This window comes from Rhinoderma darwinii, assembly GCF_050947455.1.
Source record: "Rhinoderma darwinii isolate aRhiDar2 chromosome 2 unlocalized genomic scaffold, aRhiDar2.hap1 SUPER_2_unloc_38, whole genome shotgun sequence".
NCBI classification, from domain to species: domain Eukaryota; kingdom Metazoa; phylum Chordata; class Amphibia; order Anura; family Rhinodermatidae; genus Rhinoderma; species Rhinoderma darwinii.
The window spans coordinates 354,096-381,543 of record NW_027461705.1 but is presented as its reverse complement, the minus strand read 5'-3'; the positions used below and the strand labels follow the sequence as shown (position 1 = coordinate 381,543).

Genomic DNA, 27,448 nt, shown 5'->3' with positions numbered 1-27,448 from the left:
GACGCCTAATGGGTAAATTACGGACTATAGGTTTAGAAAATATAGTTTGTAATTGGATTGAGAATTGGCTCAAGGACCGTATCCAGAGGGTTGTGGTCAATGATTCCTTCTCTGAATGGTCCCCGGTTATAAGTGGTGACCCCAGGGTTCAGTGCTGGGACCACTATTATTCAACTTATTTATTAATGATATAGAGGATGGGATTAATAGCACTATTTCTATTTTTGCAGATGACACCAAGCTATGTAATATAGTTCAGACTATGGAAGATGTTTGTGAATTACAGGCAGATTTATACAAACTAAGTGTTTGGGCGTCCACTTGGCAAATGAAGTTTAATGTAGATAAATGTAAAGTTATGCATCTTGGTACCAACAACCTGCATGCATCATATGTCCTAGGGGGCGCTACACTGGCGGATTCACTTGTTGAGAAGGATCTGGGTGTAATAATCTGCAGCATCATATGTCCTATGGGGCGCTACACTGGGGGAGTCACTTGTTGAGAAGGATCTGGGTGTAATAATCTGCAGCATCATATGTCCTAGGGGGAGCTACACTGGCGGATTCACTTGTGGAGAAGGATCTGGGTGTAATAATCTGCAGCATCATATGTCCTAGGGGGCGCTACACTGGCGGATTCACTTGTTGAGAAGGATCTGGGTGTAATAATCTGCAGCATCATATGTCCTAGGGGGCGCTACACTGGGGGAGTCACTTGTTGAGAAGGATCTGGGTGTAATAATCTGCAGCATCATATGTCCTAGGGGGCGCTACACTGGGGGAGTCACTTGTTGAGAAGGATCTGGGTGTAATAATCTGCAGCATCATATGTCCTAGGGGGAGCTACACTGGGGGAGTCACTTGTTGAGAAGGATCTGGGTGTAATAATCTGCAGCATCATATGTCCTAGGGGGCGCTACACTGGCGGATTCACTTGTTGAGAAGGATCTGGGTGTAATAATCTGCAGCATCATATGTCCTAGGGGGCGCTACACTGGGGGAGTCACTTGTTGAGAAGGATCTGGGTGTAATAATCTGCAGCATCATATGTCCTAGGGGGAGCTACACTGGGGGAGTCACTTGTTGAGAAGGATCTGGGTGTAATAATCTGCAGCATCATATGTCCTAGGGGGCGCTACACTGGGGGAGTCACTTGTTGAGAAGGATCTGGGTGTAATAATCTGCAGACATCATATGTCCTAGGGGGGCTACACTGGGGGAGACACTTGTTGAGAAGGATCTGGGTGTAATAATCTGCAGCATCATATGTCCTAGGGGGCGCTACACTGGCGGATTCACTTGTTGAGAAGGATCTGGGTGTAATAATCTGCATGCATCATATGTCCTAGGGGGAGCTACACTGGGGGAGTCACTTGTTGAGAAGGATCTGGGTGTAATAATCTGCAGCATCATATGTCCTAGGGGGAGCTACACTGGGGGAGTCACTTGTGGAGAAGGATCTGGGTGTAATAATCTGCAGCATCATATGTCCTAGGGGGAGCTACACTGGGGGAGTCACTTGTTGAGAAGGATCTGGGTGTAATAATCTGCAGCATCATATGTCCTAGGGGGCGCTACACTGGGGGAGTCACTTGTTGAGAAGGATCTGGGTGTAATAATCTGCAGCATCATATGTCCTAGGGGGCGCTACACTGGCGGATTCACTTGTTGAGAAGGATCTGGGTGTACTTGTAAATCATAAACTCAATAACAGCATGCAGTGTCAATCAGCTGCTTCAAAGGCCAGCAGGATATTGTCGTGTATTATAGAGGCCTGGACTCGCGGGACAGGGATGTAATATTACCACTTTACAAAGCATTAGTGAGGCCTCATCTAGAATATGCAGTTCATTTCTGGGCTCCAGTTCATAGAAAGGAGGAAAAATACAAAGAAGAGCAACGAAGCTAATTAGGGGCATGGAGAATCTAAGTTATGAGGAAAGATTGAAAGAATTAAACCTATTTAGCCTTGAAAAAAGAAGACTAAGGGGGGACATGATTAACTTATATAAATATATTAATGGCACATACAAAAAATATGGTGAAATCCTGTTCCTTGTAAAACCCCCTCAAAAAACAAGGGGGCACTCCCTCCGTCTGGAGAAAAAAAGGTTCAACCTGCAGAGGCGACAAGGCTTCTTTACAGTAAGAACGGTGAATTTATGGAATAGCCTACCGCAGGAGCTGGTCACAGCAGGGACAGTAGACACCGCAGGAGCCGTCACAGCAGGGACAGGAGACACCGCAGGAGCCGTCACAGCAGGGACAGGAGACACCGCAGGAGCCGTCACAGCAGGGACAGTAGACACCGCAGGAGCTGGTCGCAGCAGGGACAGGAGGCACTGCAGGAGCCGTCACAGCAGGGACAGGAGACACCGCAGGAGCTGGTCACAGCAGGGACAGTAGACACCGCAGGAGCCGTCACAGCAGGGACAGTAGACACCGCAGGAGCCGTCACAGCAGCGACAGGAGACACCGCAGGAGCCGTCACAGCAGGGACAGGAGACACCGCAGGAGCCGTCACAGCAGGGACAGGAGACACCGCAGGAGCCGTCACAGCAGGGACAGGAGACACCGCAGGAGCCGTCACAGCAGGGACAGGAGACACCGCAGGAGCCGTCACAGCAGGGACAGTAGACACCGCAGGAGCTGGTCGCAGCAGGGACAGGAGGCACTGCAGGAGCCGTCACAGCAGGGACAGGAGACACCGCAGGAGCTGGTCACAGCAGGGACAGTAGACACCGCAGGAGCCGTCACAGCAGGGACAGTAGACACCGCAGGAGCCGTCACAGCAGCGACAGGAGACACCGCAGGAGCCGTCACAGCAGGGACAGGAGACACCGCAGGAGCCGTCACAGCAGGGACAGGAGACACCGCAGGAGCCGTCACAGCAGGGACAGGAGACACCGCAGGAGCCGTCACAGCAGGGACAGGAGACACCGCAGGAGCCGTCACAGCAGGGACAGTAGACACCGCAGGAGCTGGTCGCAGCAGGGACAGGAGGCACTGCAGGAGCCGTCACAGCAGGGACAGGAGACACCGCAGGAGCTGGTCACAGCAGGGACAGTAGACACCGCAGGAGCCGTCACAGCAGGGACAGTATACACCGCAGGAGCCGTCACAGCAGCGACAGGAGACACCGCAGGAGCCGTCACAGCAGGGACAGGAGACACCGCAGGAGCCGTCACAGCAGGGACAGGAGACACCGCAGGAGCCGTCACAGCAGGGACAGGAGACACCGCAGGAGCCGTCACAGCAGGGACAGGAGACACCACAGGAGCCGTCACAGCAGGGACAGTAGACACCGCAGGAGCCGTCACAGCAGGGACAGGAGACACCGCAGGAGCCGTCACAGCAGGGACAGTAGACACCGCAGGAGCCGTCACAGCAGGGACAGGAGACACCGCAGGAGCTGGTCACAGCAGGGACAGTAGACACCGCAGGAGCCGTCACAGCAGGGACAGGAGACACCGCAGGAGCTGGTCACAGCAGGGACAGTAGACACCGCAGGAGCCGTCACAGCAGGGACAGGAGACACCGCAGGAGCCGTCACAGCAGGGACAGGAGACACCGCAGGAGCCGTCACAGCAGGGACAGGAGACACCGCAGGAGCCGTCACAGCAGGGACAGTAGACACCGCAGGAGCCGTCACAGCAGGGACAGTAGACACCGCAGGAGCTGTCACAGCAGGGACAGTAGATGGCTTTAAAAAAGGGTTAGATGATTTCCTAGAACAAAAAAATATTAGCTCCTATGTGTAGAAATTTTTCCTTCCCTTTTCCCTTCCCTTGGTTGAACTTGATGGACATGTGTCTTTTTTCAGCCGTACTAACTATGTAACTATGTCCTGCAGTGACGAGGCCTCGCCACATGAGGCAGCGGTGTGTACCAGCACATGGCGGAGTATTTGTAGGTTCTTTCCATCCACTGTCCTCATATGAGGAGTGAACCCCCTTCTGTAATAGGGACGGAGTGACGTACATGTTCAGAGAGCAGAAAGCAGTCGTCGTATCTCTGTTCAGGGCCGGGACTTGTGGTGATGTAGCAGTGGGCAGCGCGCGCTCATCACTAGGCCACGTTGGCCACGCCGGTCACTGCTGAAGTCTCTCACCTCTTCTGCATTGTCTTTCAGAGCGAGGAGACCCTCAGCGAGTGCCGGGTCCGGTTTCTTTCCTTCATGGGGGTCGGACGGGACGTCCACTCTTTCGCTTTCATCATGGCCGAGGCCCCGGGAATCTTCATCTGTCACATGTTCTGGTGCGAACCCAACGCTGCTCCTCTGTCCGAGGCGGTGCAGGCCGCGTGCATGGTAAGAGGGTTTATTATCCATCACCCCATTACATACGAGATCCATAATCCCTGCCATAATGTCCCGGTCCCCGCCCTGTGACCCTCATCGCTGCTCCTGTATTATAGACACAGATATAAGACCCCACCAGACACAGATATAAGACCCCCAGACACATATATAAGACCCCCCCAGACACATATATAAGACCCCCCACAGACACATATATAAGACCCCCCCCACACTCATATATAAGACCCCCCCAGACACATATATAAGACCCCCCAGACACATATATAAGACCCCCCCCACACTCATATATAAGACCCCCCCCACACACATATATAAGACCCCCCCAGACACATATATAAGACCCCCCCCAGACACATATATAAGACCCCCCCCACACTCATATAAGACCCCCCCCAGACACATATATAAGACCCCCCCCCACACTCATATATAAGACCCCCCCCCAGACACATATATAAGACCCCCCCAGACACATATATAAGACCCCCCCCACACTCATATATAAGACCCCCCCCAGACACATATATAAGACCCCCCCCCAGACACAGATATAAGACCCCCCCCCCTCCCGCACACATTTCTGGGTTTATCCCCCCCCATGCGGCTTCATGATATTCTAATAAATGACGTATAGATTATAGGATTACAATCACATTTCCCTGGAGATCTCTGTAATCTATAACCCGGCCTCACCACAGCCCTCGTGTACCCGCCTCACCTCTGTACTGGTCTATGACCCCTCACCACGGCCCTCGTGTACCCTCCTCACCTCTGTACTGGTCTATGACCCCTCACCACGGCCCTCGTGTACCCTCCTCACCTCTGTACTGGTCTATGACCCCTCACCACGGCCCTCGTGTACCCTCCTCACCTCTGTACTGGTCTATGACCTCTCACCACGGCCCTCGTGTACCCTCCTCACCTCTGTACTGGTCTATGACCCCTCACCACGGCCCTCGTGTACCCGCCTCACCTCTGTACTGGTCTATGACCTCTCACCACGGCCCTCGTGTACCCTCCTCACCTCTGTACTGGTCTATGACCTCTCACCACGGCCCTCGTGTACCCCCCTCACCTCTGTACTGGTCTATGACCTCTCACCACAGCCCTCGTGTACCCTCCTCACCTCTGTACTGGTCTATGACCCCTCACCACGGCCCTCGTGTACCCTCCTCACCTCTGTACTGGTCTATGACCCCTCACCACAGCCCTCGTGTACCCTCCTCACCTCTGTACTGGTCTATGACCCCTCACCACGGCCCTCGTGTACCCTCCTCACCTCTGTACTGGTCTATGACCCCTCACCACGGCCCTCGTGTACCCTCCTCACCTCTGTACTGGTCTATGACCCCTCACCACAGCCCTCGTGTACCCCCCTCACCTCTGTACTGGTCTATGACCTCTCACCACGGCCCTCGTGTACCCTCCTCACCTCTGTACTGGTCTATGACCTCTCGCCACGGCCCTCGTGTACCCGCCTCACCTCTGTACTGGTCTATGACCCCTCACCACGGCCCTCGTGTACCCTCCTCACCTCTGTACTGGTCTATGACCCCTCACCACGGCCCTCGTGTACCCTCCTCACTTCTGTACTGGTCTATGACCCCTCACCACGGCCCTCGTGTAACCTCCTCACCTCTGTACTGGTCTATGACCTCTCACCACGGCCCTCGTGTACCCTCCTCACCCCCGCACTGGTCTATGACCCCTCACCACAGCCCTCGTGTACCCTCCTCACCTCTGTACTGGTCTATGACCTCTCACCACGGCCCTCGTGTACCCTCCTCACCTCTGTACTGGTCTATGACCTCTCACCACAGCCCTCGTGTACCCTCCTCACCTCTGTACTGGTCTATGACCCCTCACCACGGCCCTCGTGTACCCTCCTCACCTCTGTACTGGTCTATGACCCCTCACCACGGCCCTCGTGTACCCTCCTCACCTCTGTACTGGTCTATGACCTCTCACCACAGCCCTCGTGTACCCTCCTCACCTCTGTACTGGTCTATGACCCCTCACCACAGCCCTCGTGTACCCTCCTCACCTCTGTACTGGTCTATGACCCCTCACCACGGCCCTCGTGTACCCTCCTCACCTCTGTACTGGTCTATGACCTCTCACCACGGCCCTCGTGTACCCTCCTCACCTCTGTACTGGTCTATGACCTCTCACCACAGCCCTCGTGTACCCTCCTCACCTCTGTACTGGTCTATGACCCCTCACCACGGCCCTCGTGTACCCTCCTCACCTCTGTACTGGTCTATGACCCCTCACCACAGCCCTCGTGTACCCTCCTCACCTCTGTACTGGTCTATGACCTCTCACCACGGCCCTCGTGTACCCTCCTCACCTCTGTACTGGTCTATGATCCCTCACCACAGCCCTCGTGTACCCTCCTCACCTCTGTACTGGTCTATGACCCCTCACCACGGCCCTCGTGTACCCTCCTCACCCCCGCACTGGTCTATGACCCCTCACCACAGCCCTCGTGTACCCGCCTCACCTCTGTACTGGTCTATGACCCCTCACCACGGCCCTCGTGTACCCTCCTCACCTCTGTACTGGTCTATGACCCCCTCACCACAGCCCTCGTGTACCCGCCTCACCTCTGTACTGGTCTATGACCTCTCACCACGGCCCTCGTGTACCCTCCTCACCTCCGTACTGGTCTATGACCCCTCACCACAGCCCTCGTGTACCCGCCTCACCTCTGTACTGGTCTATGACCTCTCACCACGGCCCTCGTGTACCCTCCTCACCTCTGTACTGGTCTATGACCCCTCACCACAGCCCTCGTGTACCCGCCTCACCTCTGTACTGGTCTATGACCCCTCACCACGGCCCTCGTGTACCCTCCTCACCTCTGTACTGGTCTATGACCCCTCACCACGGCCCTCGTGTACCCTCCTCACCTCTATACTGGTCTATGACCTCTCACCACGGCCCTCGTGTACCCTCCTCACCTCTGTACTGGTCTATGACCCCTCACCACGGCCCTCGTGTACCCTCCTCACCTCTGTACTGGTCTATGACCCCTCACCACGGCCCTCGTGTACCCTCCTCACCTCTGTACTGGTCTATGACCCCTCACCACAGCCCTCGTGTACCCGCCTCACCTCTGTACTGGTCTATGACCCCTCACCACGGCCCTCGTGTACCCTCCTCACCTCTATACTGGTCTATGACCTCTCACCACGGCCCTCGTGTACCCTCCTCACCTCTGTACTGGTCTATGACCCCTCACCACGGCCCTCGTGTACCCTCCTCACCTCTGTACTGGTCTATGACCCCTCACCACGGCCCTCGTGTACCCTCCTCACCTCTGTACTGGTCTATGACCCCTCACCACAGCCCTCGTGTACCCGCCTCACCTCTGTACTGGTCTATGACCCCTCACCACGGCCCTCGTGTACCCTCCTCACCTCTGTACTGGTCTATGACCCCTCACCACGGCCCTCGTGTACCCTCCTCACCTCTGTACTGGTCTATGACCCCTCACCACGGCCCTCGTGTGCCCTCCTCACCTCTGTACTGGTCTATGACCCCCTCACCACAGCCCTCGTGTACCCTCCTCACCTCTGTACTGGTCTATGACCTCTCACCACGGCCCTCGTGTACCCTCCTCACCTCTGTACTGGTCTATGACCCCTCACCACGGCCCTCGTGTACCCTCCTCACCTCTGTACTGGTCTATGACCCCTCACCACAGCCCTCGTGTACCCTCCTCACCTCTGTACTGGTCTATGACCCCTCACCACAGCCCTCGTGTACCCTCCTCACCTCTGTACTGGTCTATGACCCCTCACCACGGCCCTCGTGTACCCCCCTCACCTCTGTACTGGTCTATGACCTCTCACCACAGCCCTCGTGTACCCTCCTCACCTCTGTACTGGTCTATGACCTCTCACCACGGCCCTCGTGTACCCTCCTCACCTCTGTACTGGTCTATGACCCCTCACCACTGCCCTCGTGTACCCTCCTCACCTCTGTACTGGTCTATGACCCCTCACCACGGCCCTCGTGTACCCTCCTCACCTCTGTACTGGTCTATGACCTCTCACCACGGCCCTCGTGTACCCTCCTCACCTCTGTACTGGTCTATGACCCCTCACCACGGCCCTCGTGTACCCTCCTCACCTCTGTACTGGTCTATGACCCCTCACCACGGCCCTCGTGTACCCTCCTCACCTCTGTACTGGTCTATGACCTCTCACCACGGCCCTCGTGTACCCCCCTCACCTCTGTACTGGTCTATGACCCCTCACCACGGCCCTCGTGTGCCCTCCTCACCTCTGTACTGGTCTATAACCTCTCACCACGGCCCTCGTGTACCCTCCTCACCTCTGTACTGGTCTATGACCCCTCACCACGGCCCTCGTGTACCCGCCTCACCTCTGTACTGGTCTATGATCCCTCACCACGGCCCTCGTGTACCTCCTCACCTCTGTACTGGTCTATGACCCCTCACCACGGCCCTCGTGTACCCTCCTCACCTCTGTACTGGTCTATGACCTCTCACCACGGCCCTCGTGTACCCTCCTCACCTCTGTACTGGTCTATGACCTCTCACCACGGCCCTCGTGTACCCTCCTCACCTCTGTACTGGTCTATGACCTCTCACCACGGCCCTCGTGTACCCTCCTCACCTCTGTACTGGTCTATGACCTCTCACCACGGCCCTCGTGTACCCTCCTCACCTCTGTACTGGTCTATGACCTCTCACCACGGCCCTCGTGTACCCTCCTCACCTCTGTACTGGTCTATGACCTCTCACCACGGCCCTCGTGTACCCTCCTCACCTCTGTACTGGTCTATGACCCCTCACCACGGCCCTCGTGTACCCTCCTCACCTCTGTACTGGTCTATGACCTCTCACCACGGCCCTCGTGTACCCTCCTCACCTCTGTACTGGTCTATGACCTCTCACCACGGCCCTCGTGTACCCTCCTCACCTCTGTACTGGTCTATGACCTCTCACCACGGCCCTCGTGTACCCTCCTCACCTCTGTACTGGTCTATGACCTCTCACCACGGCCCTCGTGTACCCTCCTCACCTCTGTACTGGTCTATGACCCCTCACCACGGCCCTCGTGTACCCTCCTCACCTCTGTACTGGTCTATGACCTCTCACAACAGCCCTCGTGTACCCTCCTCACCTCTGTACTGGTCTATGATCCCTCACCACTGCCCTCGTGTACCCGCCTCATCTCTGTACTGGTCTATGACCCCTCACCACGGCCCTCGTGTACCCTCCTCACCTCTGTACTGGTCTATGACCCCTCACCACTGCCCTCGTGTACCCTCCTCACCTCTGCACTGGTCTATGACCCCTCACCACGGCCCTCGTGTACCCCCCTCACCTCTGTACTGGTCTATGACCCCTCACCACGGCCCTCGTGTACCCCCCTCACCTCTGTACTGGTCTATGACCCCTCACCACGGCCCTCGTGTACCCCCCTCACCTCTGTACTGGTCTATGACCTCTCACCACAGCCCTCGTGTACCCGCCTCACCTCTGTACTGGTCTATGACCTCTCACCACGGCCCTCGTGTACCCTCCTCACCTCTGTACTGGTCTATGACCCCTCACCACAGCCCTCGTGTACCCTCCTCACCTCTGTACTGGTCTATGACCCCTCACCACGGCCCTCGTGTAACCTCCTCACCTCTGTACTGGTCTATGACCTCTCACCACGGCCCTCGTGTACCCGCCTCACCTCTGTACTGGTCTATGACCCCTCACCACGGCCCTCGTGTACCCTCCTCACCTCTGTACTGGTCTATGACCCCTCACCACGGCCCTCGTGTACCCTCCTCACCTCTGTACTGGTCTATGACCCCTCACCACGGCCCTCGTGTACCCTCCTCACCTCTGTACTGGTCTATGACCCCTCACCACGGCCCTCGTTTGCCCTCCTCACCTCTGTACTGGTCTATGACCTCTCACCACGGCCCTCGTGTACCCTCCTCACCTCTGTACTGGTCTATGACCTCTCACCACGGCCCTCGTGTACCCTCCTCACCTCTGTACTGGTCTATGACCCCTCACCACGGCCCTCGTGTACCCTCCTCACCTCTGTACTGGTCTATGACCCCTCACCACGGCCCTCGTGTACCCTCCTCACTTCTGTACTGGTCTATGACCCCTCACCACGGCCCTCGTGTAACCTCCTCACCTCTGTACTGGTCTATGACCTCTCACCACGGCCCTCGTGTACCCTCCTCACCTCTGTACTGGTCTATGACCTCTCACCACGGCCCTCGTGTACCCTCCTCACCTCTGTACTGGTCTATGACCTCTCACCACAGCCCTCGTGTACCCTCCTCACCTCTGTACTGGTCTATGACCCCTCACCACGGCCCTCGTGTACCCCCCTCACCTCTGTACTGGTCTATGACCCCTCACCACGGCCCTCGTGTACCCTCCTCACTTCTGTACTGGTCTATGACCCCTCACCACGGCCCTCGTGTACCCCCCTCACCTCTGTACTGGTCTATGACCCCTCACCACGGCCCTCGTGTACCCTCCTCACTTCTGTACTGGTCTATGACCCCTCACCACGGCCCTCGTGTAACCTCCTCACCTCTGTACTGGTCTATGACCTCTCACCACGGCCCTCGTGTACCCTCCTCACCTCTGTACTGGTCTATGACCTCTCACCACGGCCCTCGTGTACCCTCCTCACCTCTGTACTGGTCTATGACCCCTCACCACGGCCCTCGTGTACCCTCCTCACCTCTGTACTGGTCTATGACCCCTCACCACGGCCCTCGTGTACCCTCCTCACCTCTGTACTGGTCTATGACCTCTCACCACAGCCCTCGTGTACCCTCCTCACCTCTGTACTGGTCTATGACCCCTCACCACAGCCCTCGTGTACCCCCCTCACCTCTGTACTGGTCTATGACCTCTCACCACGGCCCTCGTGTACCCTCCTCACCTCTGTACTGGTCTATGACCTCTCACCACGGCCCTCGTGTACCCTCCTCACCTCTGTACTGGTCTATGACCTCTCACCACGGCCCTCGTGTACCCGCCTCACCTCTGTACTGGTCTATGACCTCTCACCACGGCCCTCGTGTACCCGCCTCACCTCTGTACTGGTCTATGACCTCTCACCACGGCCCTCGTGTACCCGCCTCACCTCTGTACTGGTCTATGACCCCTCACCACAGCCCTCGTGTACCCTCCTCACCTCTGTACTGGTCTATGACCCCTCACCACAGCCCTCGTGTACCCTCCTCACCTCTGTACTGGTCTATGACCTCTCACCACGGCCCTCGTGTACCCGCCTCACCTCTGTACTGGTCTATGACCCCTCACCACAGCCCTCGTGTACCCTCCTCACCTCTGCACTGGTCTATGACCTCTCACCACGGCCCTCGTGTTCCCGCCTCACCTCTGTACTGGTCTATGACCCCTCACCACGGCCCTCGTGTACCCTCCTCACCTCTGTACTGGTCTATGACCTCTCACCACGGCCCTCGTGTACCCTCCTCACCTCTGTACTGGTCTATGACCTCTCACCACAGCCCTCGTGTACCCTCCTCATCTCTGTACTGGTCTATGACCCCTCACCACGGCCCTCGTGTACCCTCCTCACCTCTGTACTGGTCTATGACCCCTCACCACGGCCCTCGTGTACCCTCCTCACCTCTGTACTGGTCTATGACCTCTCACCACAGCCCTCGTGTACCCTCCTCACCTCTGTACTGGTCTATGACCCCTCACCACGGCCGTCGTGTACCCTCCTCACCTCTGTACTGGTCTATGACCTCTCACCACGGCCCTCGTGTTCCCGCCTCACCTCTGTACTGGTCTATGACCTCTCACCACAGCCCTCGTGTACCCTCCTCACCTCTGTACTGGTCTATGACCCCTCACCACGGCCCTCGTGTACCCTCCTCACCTCTGTACTGGTCTATGACCTCTCACCACGGCCCTCGTGTACCCTCCTCACCTCTGTACTGGTCTATGACCTCTCACCACAGCCCTCGTGTACCCTCCTCACCTCTGTACTGGTCTATGACCCCTCACCACGGCCCTCGTGTACCCTCCTCACCTCTGTACTGGTCTATGACCTCTCACCACGGCCCTCGTGTACCCTCCTCACCTCTGTACTGGTCTATGACCTCTCACCACGGCCCTCGTGTACCCTCCTCACCTCTGTACTGGTCTATGACCTCTCACCACGGCCCTCGTGTACCCTCCTCACCTCTGTACTGGTCTATGACCCCTCACCACAGCCCTCGTGTACCCTCCTCACCTCTGTACTGGTCTATGACCCCTCACCACGGCCCTCGTGTACCCTCCTCACCTCTGTACTGGTCTATGACCTCTCACCACGGCCCTCATGTACCCTCCTCACCTCTGTACTGGTCTATGACCCCTCACCACGGCCCTCGTGTACCCTCCTCACCTCTGTACTGGTCTATGACCTCTCACCACGGCCCTCGTGTACCCTCCTCACCTCTGTACTGGTCTATGACCTCTCACCACGGCCCTCGTGTACCCTCCTCACCTCTGTACTGGTCTATGACCTCTCACCACGGCCCTCGTGTACCCCCCTCACCTCTGTACTGGTCTATGACCTCTCACCACGGCCCTCGTGTACCCTCCTCACCTCTGTACTGGTCTATGACCTCTCACCACGGCCCTCGTGTACCCTCCTCACCTCTGTACTGGTCTATGACCCCTCACCACAGCCCTCGTGTACCCTCCTCACCTCTGTACTGGTCTATGACCCCTCACCACGGCCCTCGTGTACCCTCCTCACCTCTGTACTGGTCTATGACCTCTCACCACGGCCCTCATGTACCCTCCTCACCTCTGTACTGGTCTATGACCTCTCACCACGGCCCTCGTGTACCCCCCTCACCTCTGTACTGGTCTATGACCTCTCACCACGGCCCTCGTGTACCCTCCTCACCTCTGTACTGGTCTATGACCTCTCACCACGGCCCTCGTGTACCCTCCTCACCTCTGTACTGGTCTATGACCCCTCACCACGGCCCTCGTGTACCCTCCTCACCTCTGTACTGGTCTATGACCTCTCACCACGGCCCTCGTGTACCCTCCTCACCTCTGTACTGGTCTATGACCCCTCACCACGGCCCTCGTGTACCCTCCTCACCTCTGTACTGGTCTATGACCTCTCACCACGGCCCTCGTGTACCCTCCTCACCTCTGTACTGGTCTATGACCTCTCACCACGGCCCTCGTGTACCCTCCTCACCTCTGTACTGGTCTATGACCCTTCACCACGGCCCTCGTGTACCCCCCTCACCTCTGTACTGGTCTATGACCTCTCACCACGGCCCTCGTGTACCCTCCTCACCTCTGTACTGGTCTATGACCTCTCACCACGGCCCTCGTGTACCCGCCTCACCTCTGTACTGGTCTATGACCTCTCACCACGGCCCTCGTGTACCCTCCTCACCTCTGTACTGGTCTATGACCTCTCACCACGGCCCTCGTGTACCCTCCTCACCTCTGTACTGGTCTATGACCTCTCACCACGGCCCTCATGTACCCTCCTCACCTCTGTACTGGTCTATGACCTCTCACCACGGCCCTCGTGTACCCTCCTCACCTCTGTACTGGTCTATGACCCCTCACCACAGCCCTCGTGTACCCTCCTCACCTCTGTACTGGTCTATGACCCCTCACCACGGCCCTCGTGTACCCTCCTCACCTCTGTACTGGTCTATGACCTCTCACCACGGCCCTCGTGTACCCTCCTCACCTCTGTACTGGTCTATGACCCCTCACCACGGCCCTCGTGTACCCTCCTCACCTCTGTACTGGTCTATGACCCCTCACCACGGCCCTCGTGTACCCTCCTCACCTCTGTACTGGTCTATGACCCCTCACCACGGCCCTCGTGTACCCTCCTCACCTCTGCACTGGTCTATGACCCTTCACCACGGCCCTCGTGTACCCCCCTCACCTCTGTACTGGTCTATGACCTCTCACCACGGCCCTCGTGTAACCTCCTCACCTCTGTACTGGTCTATGACCCCTCACCACGGCCCTCGTGTACCCTCCTCACCTCTGCACTGGTCTATGACCTCTCACCACGGCCCCCGTGTACCCTCCTCACCTCTGTACTGGTCTATGACCCCTCACCACAGCCCTCGTGTACCCTCCTCACCTCTGTACTGGTCTATGACCCCTCACCACGGCCCTCGTGTACCCTCCTCACCTCTGTACTGGTCTATGACCTCTCACCACGGCCCTCGTGTACCCTCCTCACCTCTGTACTGGTCTATGACCCCTCACCACGGCCCTCGTGTACCCGCCTCACCTCTGCACTGGTCTATGACCCCTCACCACGGCCCTCGTGTACCCTCCTCACCCCCGCACTGGTCTATGACCTCTCACCACGGCCCTCGTGTACCCTCCTCACCTCTGTACTGGTCTATGACCCCTTACCACGGCCCTCGTGTACCCGCCTCACCTCTGTACTGGTCTATGACCTCTCACCACAGCCCTCGTGTACCCTCCTCACCTCTGTACTGGTCTATGACCCCTCACCACGGCCCTCGTGTACCCTCCTCACCTCTGTACTGGTCTATGACCCCTCACCACAGCCCTCGTGTACCCTCCTCACCTCTGTACTGGTCTATGACCCCTCACCACGGCCCTCGTGTACCCTCCTCACCTCTGTACTGGTCTATGACCTCTCACCACGGCCCCCGTGTACCCTCCTCACCTCTGTACTGGTCTATGACCCCTCACCACAGCCCTCGTGTACCCTCCTCACCTCTGTACTGGTCTATGACCTCTCACCACAGCCCTCGTGTACCCTCCTCACCTCTGTACTGATCTATGACCTCTCACCACGGCCCTCGTGTACCCTCCTCACCTCTGTACTGGTCTATGACCTCTCACCACGGCCCTTGTGTACCCTCCTCACCTCTGCACTGGTCTATGACCTCTCACCACAGCCCTCGTGTACCCTCCTCACCTCTGTACTGGTCTATGACCCCTCACCACGGCCCTCGTGTGCCCTCCTCACCTCTGTACTGGTCTATGACCTCTCACCACGGCCCTCGTGTGCCCTCCTCACCTCTGTACTGGTCTATGACCCCTCACCACGGCCCTCGTGTACCCTCCTCACCTCTGTACTGATCTATGACCTCTCACCACGGCCCTCGTGTGCCCTCCTCACCTCTGTACTGGTCTATGACCTCTCACCACGGCCCTCGTGTACCCTCCTCACCTCTGTACTGATCTATGACCTCTCACCACGGCCCTCGTGTAACCTCCTCACCTCTGTACTGGTCTATGACCTCTCACCACAGCCCTCGTGTACCCTCCTCACCTCTGTACTGGTCTATGACCCCTCACCACAGCCCTCGTGTACCCTCCTCACCTCTGTACTGGTCTATGACCTCTCACCACGGCCCTCGTGTACCCTCCTCACCTCTGTACTGATCTATGACCTCTCACCACGGCCCTTGTGTACCCTCCTCACCTCTGCACTGGTCTATGACCTCTCACCACAGCCCTCGTGTACCCTCCTCACCTCTGTACTGGTCTATGACCCCTCACCACGGCCCTCGTGTGCCCTCCTCACCTCTGTACTGGTCTATGACCCTCTCACCACGGCCCTCGTGTAACCTCCTCACCTCTGTACTGGTCTATGACCCCTCACCACGGCCCTCGTGTACCCTCCTCACCTCTGTACTGGTCTATGACCTCTCACCACAGCCCTCGTGTACCCTCCTCACCTCTGTACTGGTCTATGACCTCTCACCACGGCCCTCGTGTACCCTCCTCACCTCTGTACTGGTCTATGACCTCTCACCACGGCCCTCGTGTACCCTCCTCACCTCTGTACTGGTCTATGACCTCTCACCACAGCCCTCGTGTACCCTCCTCACCTCTGTACTGGTCTATGACCTCTCACCACGGCCCTTGTGTACCCTCCTCACCTCTGTACTGGTCTATGACCTCTCACCACGGCCCTCGTGTACCCTCCTCACCTCTGCACTGGTCTATGACCCCTCACCATGGCCCTCGTGTACCCTCCTCACCTCTGTACTGGTCTATGACCTCTCACCACGGCCCTCGTGTACCCCCCTCACCTCTATACTGGTCTATGACCTCTCACCACGGCCCTCGTGTACCCTCCTCACCTCTGTACTGGTCTATGACCTCTCACCACGGCCCTCGTGTACCCCCCTCACCTCTGTACTGGTCTATGACCCCTCACCACGGCCCTCGTGTACCCTCCTCACCTCTGTACTGGTCTATGACCTCTCACCACGGCCCTCGTGTACCCTCCTCACCTCTGTACTGGTCTATGACCCCTCACCACGGCCCTCGTGTACCTCCTCACCTCTGTACTGGTCTATGACCCCTCACCACAGCCCTCGTGTACCCTCCTCACCTCTGTACTAGTCTATGACCCTCTCACCACGGCCCTCGTGTACCCTCCTCACCTCTGCACTGGTCTATGACCCCTCACCACGGCCCCCGTGTACCCTCCTCACCTCTGTACTGGTCTATGACCTCTCACCACAGCCCTCGTGTACCCTCCTCACCTCTGTACTGGTCTATGACCCTCTCACCACGGCCCTCGTGTACCCTCCTCACCTCTGCACTGGTCTATGACCCCTCACCACGGCCCTCGTGTACCCTCCTCACCTCTGTACTGGTCTATGACCTCTCAACACGGCCCTCGTGTACCCTCCTCACCTCTGTACTGGTCTATGACCCCTCACCTCGGCCCTCGTGTACCCGCCTCACCTCCGCACTCCTCTATGACCTCTCTCTCTCTCCGGCTCGGTTGTGAATGATTCTCGTCTTGCTTTCCCTCAGCTGCGGTATCAGAAGTGCTTGGACGCGCGGCCTCAGTCCGTCTCCTGCCTCCCCACCCCTCCTGCTGATTCGGTTGCTCGCCGCGTTGGCTCCAGTGTCCGGAGAGGAGTGCAGACCCTGCTCGGCTCCTTCAAAAACAAGCGTCCTGGGGGACAAACACCTTGACATTTGCGTGACGTGACGCTGGCGCTGCTCTGGTTTATCCATCAGGAACGGGTGCAGCATGTGTGTTCATTAGTCTTGTTCCCGCTATTGTCAGGGCAGGAAGACGCTCAAGTTATTGGGTTACCTCTGTGACCCTTTATGAGGCCTTATAAAGAGCAATAAGGCAGCGGAAGGCTACCGGGCGGGCATTGCCCTCTGGCGGCCTCTCCTCCTCCTGTGGGAGGTTGTTGTTGTGCTTGTTTAGATAATGTCTGTGCGGTGTAACGTCTAACACATTAATATCCGTGGATTCCTGGACCGTGTCCGGAGCCGTTCCCACGTGACCTCGCAGCTCCGTGTCCGGATCCGTTCCCACGTGACCTCGGAGCTCCGTGTCCGGCTTCCATTGACGGCGGTTTTCCTGCCGGCCTCTCCACTGGAGCAGAAGGATCAGTCTCATGGGTCAGAGCATTGGAGGATCGTACAGGGGGTCCGTGACTTCTGGTTGCCCCCAGGCTGTCGGCTGGCTATGTAAGAGGCTGCTTTCCACTGCAGTTTAGAGGCCAGTGGTATAACCGTTATCAGTGGCGGCCCGACATGGTGAACCTGCCAGTGACATCTCCAAAATCTGACTAAACTCCACAGCAATCCCAATGAGTCCCTGACCGCGGCTGAACAGCACAGAGCCATTCATGGACGCAGCCGGCCATAATCCCGGGACACCCGCAGCGGGGCCCGGGGACACTACTCCTAGGCTGGACGCGACATGTTCTCCTCTTCGGGTGTCCGTTAATCTGACGGCGCTCCCGGCGGGCGCTCATCTCGCTATGATGGATAATGAAGCACTGGATCTTGTAGCTGCTGCTCGTGGATGACACTTGATATGAGGAAAGTTTATTATTCATGGTCTTGTCCTTGTGTGGATGTCGGCAGAGTCTTCATTCAGGTCAGGACGGGGACGTCTGTCCAGAGTTATTATTATTCTCTGCCTCTATCATCCGACCAATGAAGTGCAGCGCTGGTTGTGGGCAATGCGAGTTCCGTAATGTTATTTACAGTTGTAGTTGTATTTATTGTACCTTTTTCTCTGTATATAATTTAATACATTTTGATAATGATTTTTGGACGGGACCCACAAGTTCTGACCTGTTTAGGAGAAGTTTTAGTCCTGCTGATCCTCCCTCCACTGTGTGCTCGTCCATGTATGTGAGTTATCGTGCCGCGTGCAATGTTCATACATGTGATCTTATATAGCGCTGTTATATCCGGCACCTCACGGAGAAGCTGCTCAACGTGCAAACTAATACATGGCACTACATTGTGTGTGGCACTTTCCATCAGGGATTGTGCTGATAACCGCTATTCCCGGAACATGTATGTATGACTGGTGTATGTGAGGAGCTGGAACACGTATGTATGACTGGTGTATGTGAGGAGCTGGAACATGTGCGTATGACTGGTGTATGTGAGGAGCTATTCCCGGAACGCGTGTGTATGACTGGTGTATGTGAGGAGCTATTCCCGGAACGCGTGTGTATGACTGGTGTATGTGAGGAGCTATTCCCGGAACGCGTGTGTATGACCGGTGTATGTGAGGAGCTATTCCCGGAACGCATGTGTATGACCGGTGTATGTGAGGAGCTATTCCCGCAACACGTATGTATGACCGGTGTATGTGAGGAGCTATTCACGGAACACGTGTGTATGACTGGTGTATGTGAGGAGCTATTCCCGGAACACGTGTGTATGACTGGTGTATGTGAGGAGCTATTCCCGGAACACGTGTTTAAGACCGGTGTATGTGATTAGCTATTCCCAGAACACGTGTGTATGTGAGGAGCTATTCCCGGAACGCGTGTGTATGTGAGGAGCTATTTCCAGAACACGTGTGTATGTGAGGAGCTATTCCCGGAACGCGTGTGTATGACTGGTGTATGTGAAGAGCTATTCCCGGAACGCGTGTGTATGACTGGTGTATGTGAGGAGCTATTCCCGGAATCCGTGTGTATAACCAGTGTATGTGAGGAGCTATTCCCGGAACGCGTGTGTATGACCGATGTATGTGAGGAGCTATTCCCGGAACGCGTGTGTATGACTGGTGTATGTGAGGAGCTATTCCCGGAACACGTGTTTAAGACCGGTGTATGTGATTAGCTATTCCCAGAACACGTGTGTATAACCAGTGTATGTGAGGAGCTATTCCCGGAACGCGTGTGTATGACTGGTGTATGTGAAGAGCTATTCCCGGAACGCGTGTGTATGACTGGTGTATGTGAGGAGCTATTCCCGGAACGCGTGTGTATGACTGGTGTATGTGAGGAGCTATTCCCGGAATGCGTGTGTATAACCAGTGTATGTGAGGAGCTATTCCCGGAACGCGTGTGTATGACCGATGTATGTGAGGAGCTATTCCCGGAAAGCGTGTGTATGACTGGTGTATGTGAGGAGCTATTCCCGGAACATGTGTGTATGACTGGTGTATGTGAGGAGCTATTCCCGGAACACGTATGTATGACCGGTGTATGTGAGGAGCTATTCCCGGAACACGTGTGTATGACTGGTGTATGTGAGGAGCTATTCCCGGAGCACGTGTGTATGACTGGTGTATGTGAGGAGCTATTCCCGGAACACGTATGTATGACCGGTGTATGTGAGGAGCTATTCCCAGAACACGTATGTATGACTGGTGTATGTGAGGAGCTATTCCCGGAGCACGTGTGTATGACTGGTGTATGTGAGGAGCTATTCCCGGAACACGTGTGTATGACCGGTGTATGTGAGGAGCTATTCCCGGAACGCGTGTGTATGACTGGTGTATGTGAGGAGCTATTCCCGGAACGCGTGTGTATGACCGGTGTATGTGAGGAGCTATTCCCGGAACGCATGTGTATGACCGGTGTATGTGAGGAGCTATTCCCGCAACACGTATGTATGGCCGGTGTATGTGAGGAGCTATTCACGGAACACGTGTGTATGACTGGTGTATGTGAGGAGCTATTCCCGGAACACGTGTGTATGACTGGTGTATGTGAGGAGCTATTCCCGGAACACGTGTTTAAGACCGGTGTATGTGATTAGCTATTCCCAGAACACGTGTGTATGTGAGGAGCTATTCCCGGAACGCGTGTGTATGTGAGGAGCTATTTCCAGAACACGTGTGTATGTGAGGAGCTATTCCCGGAACGCGTGTGTATGACTGGTGTATGTGAAGAGCTATTCCCGGAACGCGTGTGTATGACTGGTGTATGTGAGGAGCTATTCCCGGAATGCGTGTGTATAACCAGTGTATGTGAGGAGCTATTCCCGGAACGCGTGTGTATGACCGATGTATGTGAGGAGCTATTCCCGGAACGCGTGTGTATGACTGGTGTATGTGAGGAGCTATTCCCGGAGCACGTGTGTATGACTGGTGTATGTGAGGAGCTATTCCCGGAACACGTATGTATGACCGGTGTATGTGAGGAGCTATTCCCGGAACACGTATGTATGACTGGTGTATGTGAGGAGCTATTCCCGGAACACGTATGTATGACCGGTGTATGTGAGGAGCTATTCCCGGAGCACGTGTGTATGACTGGTGTATGTGAGGAGCTATTCCCGGAGCACGTGTGTATGACTGGTGTATGTGAGGAGCTATTCCCGGAACACGTGTGTATGACCGGTGTATGGAATGAGATGTTACCGGACCCGGCTAGTGCATGAGCGGTGTGCGGTGGGGTGTCTCCGCAACGTGAACCTATACGGCAGCTGAACCCTCTTTATGTTCAGTCGTTGTTAACACTAAATTCCTCCTGGACACTTTGACTTCTGTATCCAGTCTCCTCAAATAAAAGCCTGACAGATTAGTGACGTGTGCGTGTGTTCTCTGCTTTCTGCGCCCTCATTATAGTCACGCCGTCACTTAACACCTGATGTCACTGTTGCAGTTCTTTAGTCAAATCCTTCATCTGAAACCTGGAAACAAGCCGCATGCGATGCTTCAAGAAGGAAGGGGGACAGTGAAAGCTGCAAGTCACTTAGTAATCAATGTACTGTAACCCCTTGTGGACACAGCCCATTTTTCAAACCTGACGTGTCATTTTATGTGGTTTTAACTCGGGAATGCTTTTTTGTAACGCAGAAGTCTTTACCAGAGAAACTCAAATCAATATTTATTGCCGAGATTTTGCAGTTTTTGGAAATATCCCACAAGTGGCTTTAGTGTCCTAATGGATGGAAACACCGGCTTCAGAAGCAAAGGAGCACCTAGTGGATTTTGGGGATTTACATGGGCGTAAACTGCTGTTTGGGCACAGTAGGGCTCAAAAGGGAGGGAGCACCATTTGGCTTTATGTGCATATTTAATATGTGAGGAGAACATCAGGATATATGTAATCTGTGGGGAGTGCATCAGGGTGTGTGTAATCTGTGTGGAGTGCATCGGTATGTGTAATATGTGGGGAGTTCATCAGGGTGTGTGTAATATGTGTCATGATCTGTGGGTATGTGGCCCTACTGGGCCGTTCCGCCGTATCGCTATAGCAGTTGGCCAAACGGTACAACGTCAATGTCTATAGTTCGGATAAAGGTACCTGTGGCAACTCAGACAGTGGCGATGGTTTAGGCTCGGATGTAACTCTGGCAGCAGGCAGACAACAGGTGCGGTGAAACACAGCGGGTGTAGCAGACAACACAACTCTGTACAGCACAGGAACACGGAAGCACGTGATGCAGGAACGGGAACACTGGGAGCTGGGGAATACTCAAGGGACTATTTGCAAAGGCTGACACGTGTAGGTACAAACAAAGCTCAGGCAATGAAGGAAGGGGCAGGGCCCTTCTTATAGTCCAGGGTGATTTGGGAGCAATCAACTCAATCTCACACGTGTGTGCTCTAGCTCTTTAAGGCTGGACTGAACTCGCGCGCGCATTCTAGTGGTCACTGCGGAACAGGACAGCCGCATGTGCTGGTATACCTAGAGAGAAAGGTGTCGGCAGGATGAAAGGAGCCTGCAGTATCCCCCCTCTTACGCTTCCTCTTCTTGGAACCAGAACCTTTCCTCTGGACCAAACCCCTTCTAATCTACTAAATAAAAGGTTCTTACTCTTTTGGTGTCCAGGATCTCCTTAACCTCAAATATCTTGGCAGAACCGCTGGTGGCAGCTGCAGAGCTAAGAGTCTTAGATTAGCGGTTCAGGACCACAGGCTTCAGAAGAGACACATGAAAGAAGTTAGGGATCCGGAGGATAGCGGGCAGCCAAAGCTTATAAGAGACCGGGTTGATCCACTGCAGGATCTCAAAGAGTCTGAGGAACGTGGGAGCGAATTTGCATGACGGCACCCTCAGCCGGATATTTTTTCAAGAACAGCCAGACGTTGGTACCCGGAAGCAACTGAGGTATCTCTCTTCGCCTGGTATCTGCCTTTCGCTTCATGCGATCGACCGCCAGCAGAATAGAGGACAGGGTTTGCTGCCAGATCCTTAGGAAGTCCTGGAATGCAGAGTCAGCTGCAGGCACCTGGGACAAAGTAGACACAGGGAGAGGAATACGTGGATGTTGGCTGTAGACTATAAAGAACCGTGTGGAGGCGGTGGACTCACTCGTGTGGTTATAGGAGAACTCGGCCCAAGGAAGAAGCTGCACCCTGTCATCGTGCTGTCTGGAGATGAAGTGTCGTAAGTAGTTCTCCATGATCTGATTGATCCTCTCAACTTGGCAATTGGACTGGGGGTGATATCCTAAGGGAAAGTCCAACTTTTTATCAAGTTTACAGAGGGCCCTGCAGAACTTTGAGGTGAACTGAACCCCCCCGATCAGACACGATATGCAGAGGTTGGCTGTGTAGGCGAAACGTGTTGAATGAAGAGGTTGGCCAGTCGAGAAGCAGAAGGTAGGCCTGTCAGCGGCCGTTTTTCTGAATCGGTCCACCACCACCCATACCGTACTGTATCCAGCAGAGGGAGGCAGATCCGTGACGAAGTCCATTGCAATATGCTATAAACAAAAAAAGAGTCCAACAGCAATGAAAATAGAAGGGGCTAGCTGCTATACGGTAGAGCATGCTCCCCTGGTAACAAAAATAGGCACTCCTATACAGACATTTATGCACAGAGAGGAGAAAAGGAGAATACACGCCTATATGTAAAACGTAACTTTATTGACATTAACATATGGTATATTTAAAATGTATAAAACAGATGCACACAAAGGACTAAAGGACACTGTTCCAATAACAGTGGAAAAAAGACACATTGTTCAGACTATGTAAAGATCATGCCGGAGAGCAAGGAAAGTCAATGCTGAAAGTGGAAATACAGCCATATGGTAACATGCATAGCACTAGTATTCAACTCTAACAATGAGAGTCAAAGACAAAACAGTGTGCACAGATAAACTAGTATTTAGACACAGTAACCAAGAAGTGGCTTACAAAGCTGAGCTCAGAAAATAAACTCTAAAGAGGTATATAGGAAATTAGCTGAGGACAAATCTCTTACCCATAAACGGCTATAGATGCAGTCTGACAGTGTGCACTGGACCCCAACGCGCGTTTCACACTTTGCTTCCTCAAGGGGTTCTCTTGAGGAAGCAAAGTGCGAAACGCGCGTTGGGGTCCAGTGCACACTGTCAGACTGCATCTATAGCCGTTTATGGGTAAGAGATTTGTCCTCAGCTAATTTCCTATATACCTCTTTAGAGTTTATTTTCTGAGCTCAGCTTTGTAAGCCACTTCTTGGTTACTGTGTCTAAATACTAGTTTATCTGTGCACACTGTTTTGCCTTTGACTCTCATTGTTAGAGTTGAATACTAGTGCTATGCATGTTACCATATGGCTGTATTTCCACTTTCAGCATTGACTTTCCTTGCTCTCCGGCATGATCTTTACATAGTCTGAACAATGTGTCTTTTTTCCACTGTTATTGGAACAGTGTCCTTTAGTCCTTTGTGTGCATCTGTTTTATACATTTTAAATATACCATATGTTAATGTCAATAAAGTTACATTTTACATATAGGCGTGTATTCTCCTTTTCTCTCTGTGCACCATTGCAATATGCTGCCAGGGAGCATTGGGCACAGGCAGCGGCTGGAGCAGGCCAGCCGGTTTGGCGTGAGAAACTTTGCTGCGCACACCGTGCAGGAAGAGACAAAATCCATGATGTCTTTGGGCAATGTGGGCCACTAGAACTGACGGGTAATCAGGTCTCGGGTCTTATGGACGCCCCCATAGGGTGCCAATTTGGAGCTGTGTCTCCAGTGGAGGATTATTCTGTCTGCCAGACGCAGAAAAGTCCTGACGAGATGATGCAGGATGGATCAATGATATTTTGTGGAGTCTCCATGATGTCCTGGACAAGGTATCGGCTCTCACATTCTTGTCGGAACCGGGCAAAGAACAGCGAAGACCTGGCTTGACGGCTGTTCAGCCGTCTGGAGATAGGTGTGGTTCTTGTGGTCAATGAATATCAGGATGGGATGAGCTGCCCCCTCTAGTAGGTGTCTCCACTGCTCCAGGGCCATTTTGATGGCCAGTAACTCCTGATCCCCAATCGAGTAGTTGCGCTCTGCGGAAGAGAAGAGCTTGGAGTAATAGCCACATACCACGGTCTTGCTTTGGGACCTCTCTGGAACTGAAGTACGCCAGCACCAACAGAGGAGGCGTCCACCTCCAAAGAAAACTGTAGAGATACATCAGGATGATGGAGGGTAAAGGCTGACGTGAAGGCACTCTTCAAGCTATTAAATGCGGCCTCTGCCTCTGGAGTCCACACCTTGACAGTCATGCCTTTTTTGGTGAGGGTAGAGATGGGAGCTGTCAGTGAGGAGAAGTTCGGGATGAACTGCCGGTAAAAGTTGGCGAATCCCAAGAAACACTGTATGGCCCTTAAGCCTTGAGGGCGTGGCCATTCCAGGACGGCCTTTACCTTCTCAGGATTCATCTTGAGGCCTTGATCCGAGATAATGTTGCCTAGGAAGGGTAGAGACTTTGTCTCGAACACGCACTTCTCCAGCTTGTATACAGGCGATTCTCCCTTAACCCCTTCCCTCTTTAGCCACTTTTGACCTTCCTGACCGAGCCTCATTTTTCAAATCTGACATGTGTCACTTTATGTGGTAATAACTCCGGAATGCTTTCACCTATCCAAGCGATTCTGAGATTGTTTTCTCGTGACACATTGGACTTTATGTTACTGGCAAAATTTGCTCGATATGTTCAGTATTTAATTGTGAAAAACACCAAAATTTAGCGAAAAATTGCAAAAATTAGCATTTTTCTCAATTTAAATGTATCTGCTTGTAAGACAGGCAGTTATACCACCCAAAATTGTTGCTAATTAACATCCCCCATTTGTCTACTTTAGATTGGCATCGTTTTTTGAACATCCTTTTATTTTTCTATGACCTCACAAGGCTTAGAACTTTAGCAGCAATTTCTCACATTTTCAAGAAAATTTCAAAAGGCCATTTTTACAGGGGCCAGTTCAGTTGTGAAGTGGCTTTGAGGGCCTTATATATTAGAAACCCCCAAAAAGTCACCGCATTTTAAAAACTTCACCCCTCAAAGTATTCAAAACAGCATTTAGAAAATGTCTTAACCCTTTACACATGTCACAGGAATTAAAGCAAAGTAGAGGTGAATTTTACAAATTTCATATTTTTTTGCAGAAATAAATTTTTAGTACAATTTTTTTTATAACACAGAAGGTTTTACCAGAGAAATGCAACTCAATATTTGTTGCCCAGTTTCTGCAGTTTTAGGAAATATCCCACATGTGGCCGTAGCGTGTTACTGGACTGAAGCACCGGCCTCAGAAGCAAAGGAGCACCTGGTGGATTTTGGGGCCTTATTTTTGTTAGAATAAATTTTAGGCACCATGTCAGGTTTGAAGGGCTCTTGCGGTGCCAAAACAGTCAAAATCCCCCAAAAGTGACCCCATCTGGGAAACTACACACCTCAAGGAAATTATCTAGGGGTACAGTGAGCATTTTGACCGCACAGCTTTTTTACAGAAATTATTAGAAGTAGGCCGTGAAAATTAAAATCAACATTTCTTCAAAGAAAATGTAGGTTTAGCGATTTTTTTTCTCATTTTCACAAAGACTAAAGGAGAAAAAGCACCGTAAAATTTGTAAAGCAATTTCTCCCGAGTAAAACAATACCCCACATGTGGTAATAACCGGTTGTTTGGAGACACGGCGAGGCTGAGAAGGGAAAGAGCGCTATTTGGCTTTTGGAGCTCAAGTTTAGCAGGAATGGTTTGTGGAGGCCATGTCACATTTACAAAGCCCCTGAGGGGACAAAACAGTGGAAACCCCCCACAGGTGACCCCATTTTGGAAACTACGCCCATTGAGGAAATTATCTAGGGGTATAGTGAGCGTTTTCACCCAACAGGTTTTTTGCATAAATTATTGGAAATAGGCCCTGAAAATGACAATCGAAATTTTTTCAAAGAAAATGTAGGTTTAGCTAATTTTTTCTCATTTCCACAAGGACTGAAGGAGAAAAAGCACCGTAAAATTTGTAAACCAATCTCTCCCGAGTAAAACAATACCCCACATGTGGTAATAAACGGTTGTTTGGACACACTGCAGGGCTGAGAAGGGAAAGAGCGCTATTTGGCTTTTGGAGCTCAAGTTTAGCAGGAATGGTTTGCGGAGGCCAGGTCACATTTACGAAGTCCCTGAGGAGACAAAACAGTGGAAACCCCCCACAAGTGACCCCATTTTGGAGACTACACCCATTGAGGAAATTATCTAGGGGTATAGTGAGCTCTTTGACCCCACAGGTTTTTTGCAGAAATTATTGGAAGTAGGCCCTGAAAATAAAAATCAACATTTTTTCAAAGAAAATGTAGGTTTAGCTTATTTTTACTCATTTCCACAAGGACTGAAGGAGAAAAAGCACCACAAAATTTGTAAAGCAATTTCTCCCGAGTAAAACAATACCCCACATGTGGTAATAAACGGCTGTTTGGAGACACGGCTTGGCTTAGAAGGGAAAGAGCGCTATTTGGCTTTTGGAGATCACATTGAGCAGGAATGGTTTGCGGCGGCCATGTCACATTTGCAAAGCCCCTGAGGGGAAAAAACAATGAAAACGCCCAAAAAGTGACACCATTTAGGAAACTACACCTCTTGAGGAATTCATCTAGGGGCGTAGTGAGCA

The 27,448-nt window shown here is 53.8% G+C and overlaps 1 protein-coding gene across 1 annotated transcript in view; it reads left to right on the top strand.

The window, feature by feature from the left end:
• The window catches only part of LOC142677647 (amyloid beta precursor protein binding family B member 1-like), a 72,221-nt gene extending 51,080 nt beyond the window's left edge, over positions 1 to 21,141 (top strand). The window contains exons 13-14 of the mRNA XM_075847265.1: positions 4,135 to 4,311; positions 17,153 to 21,141. Coding sequence (XP_075703380.1) covers positions 4,135 to 4,311; positions 17,153 to 17,317 — 342 coding nt within the window. The 3' untranslated portion in view covers positions 17,318 to 21,141. The remainder of the gene's footprint in view (positions 1 to 4,134; positions 4,312 to 17,152) is intronic.
• Positions 21,142 to 27,448: the final 6,307 nt, after the last annotated feature.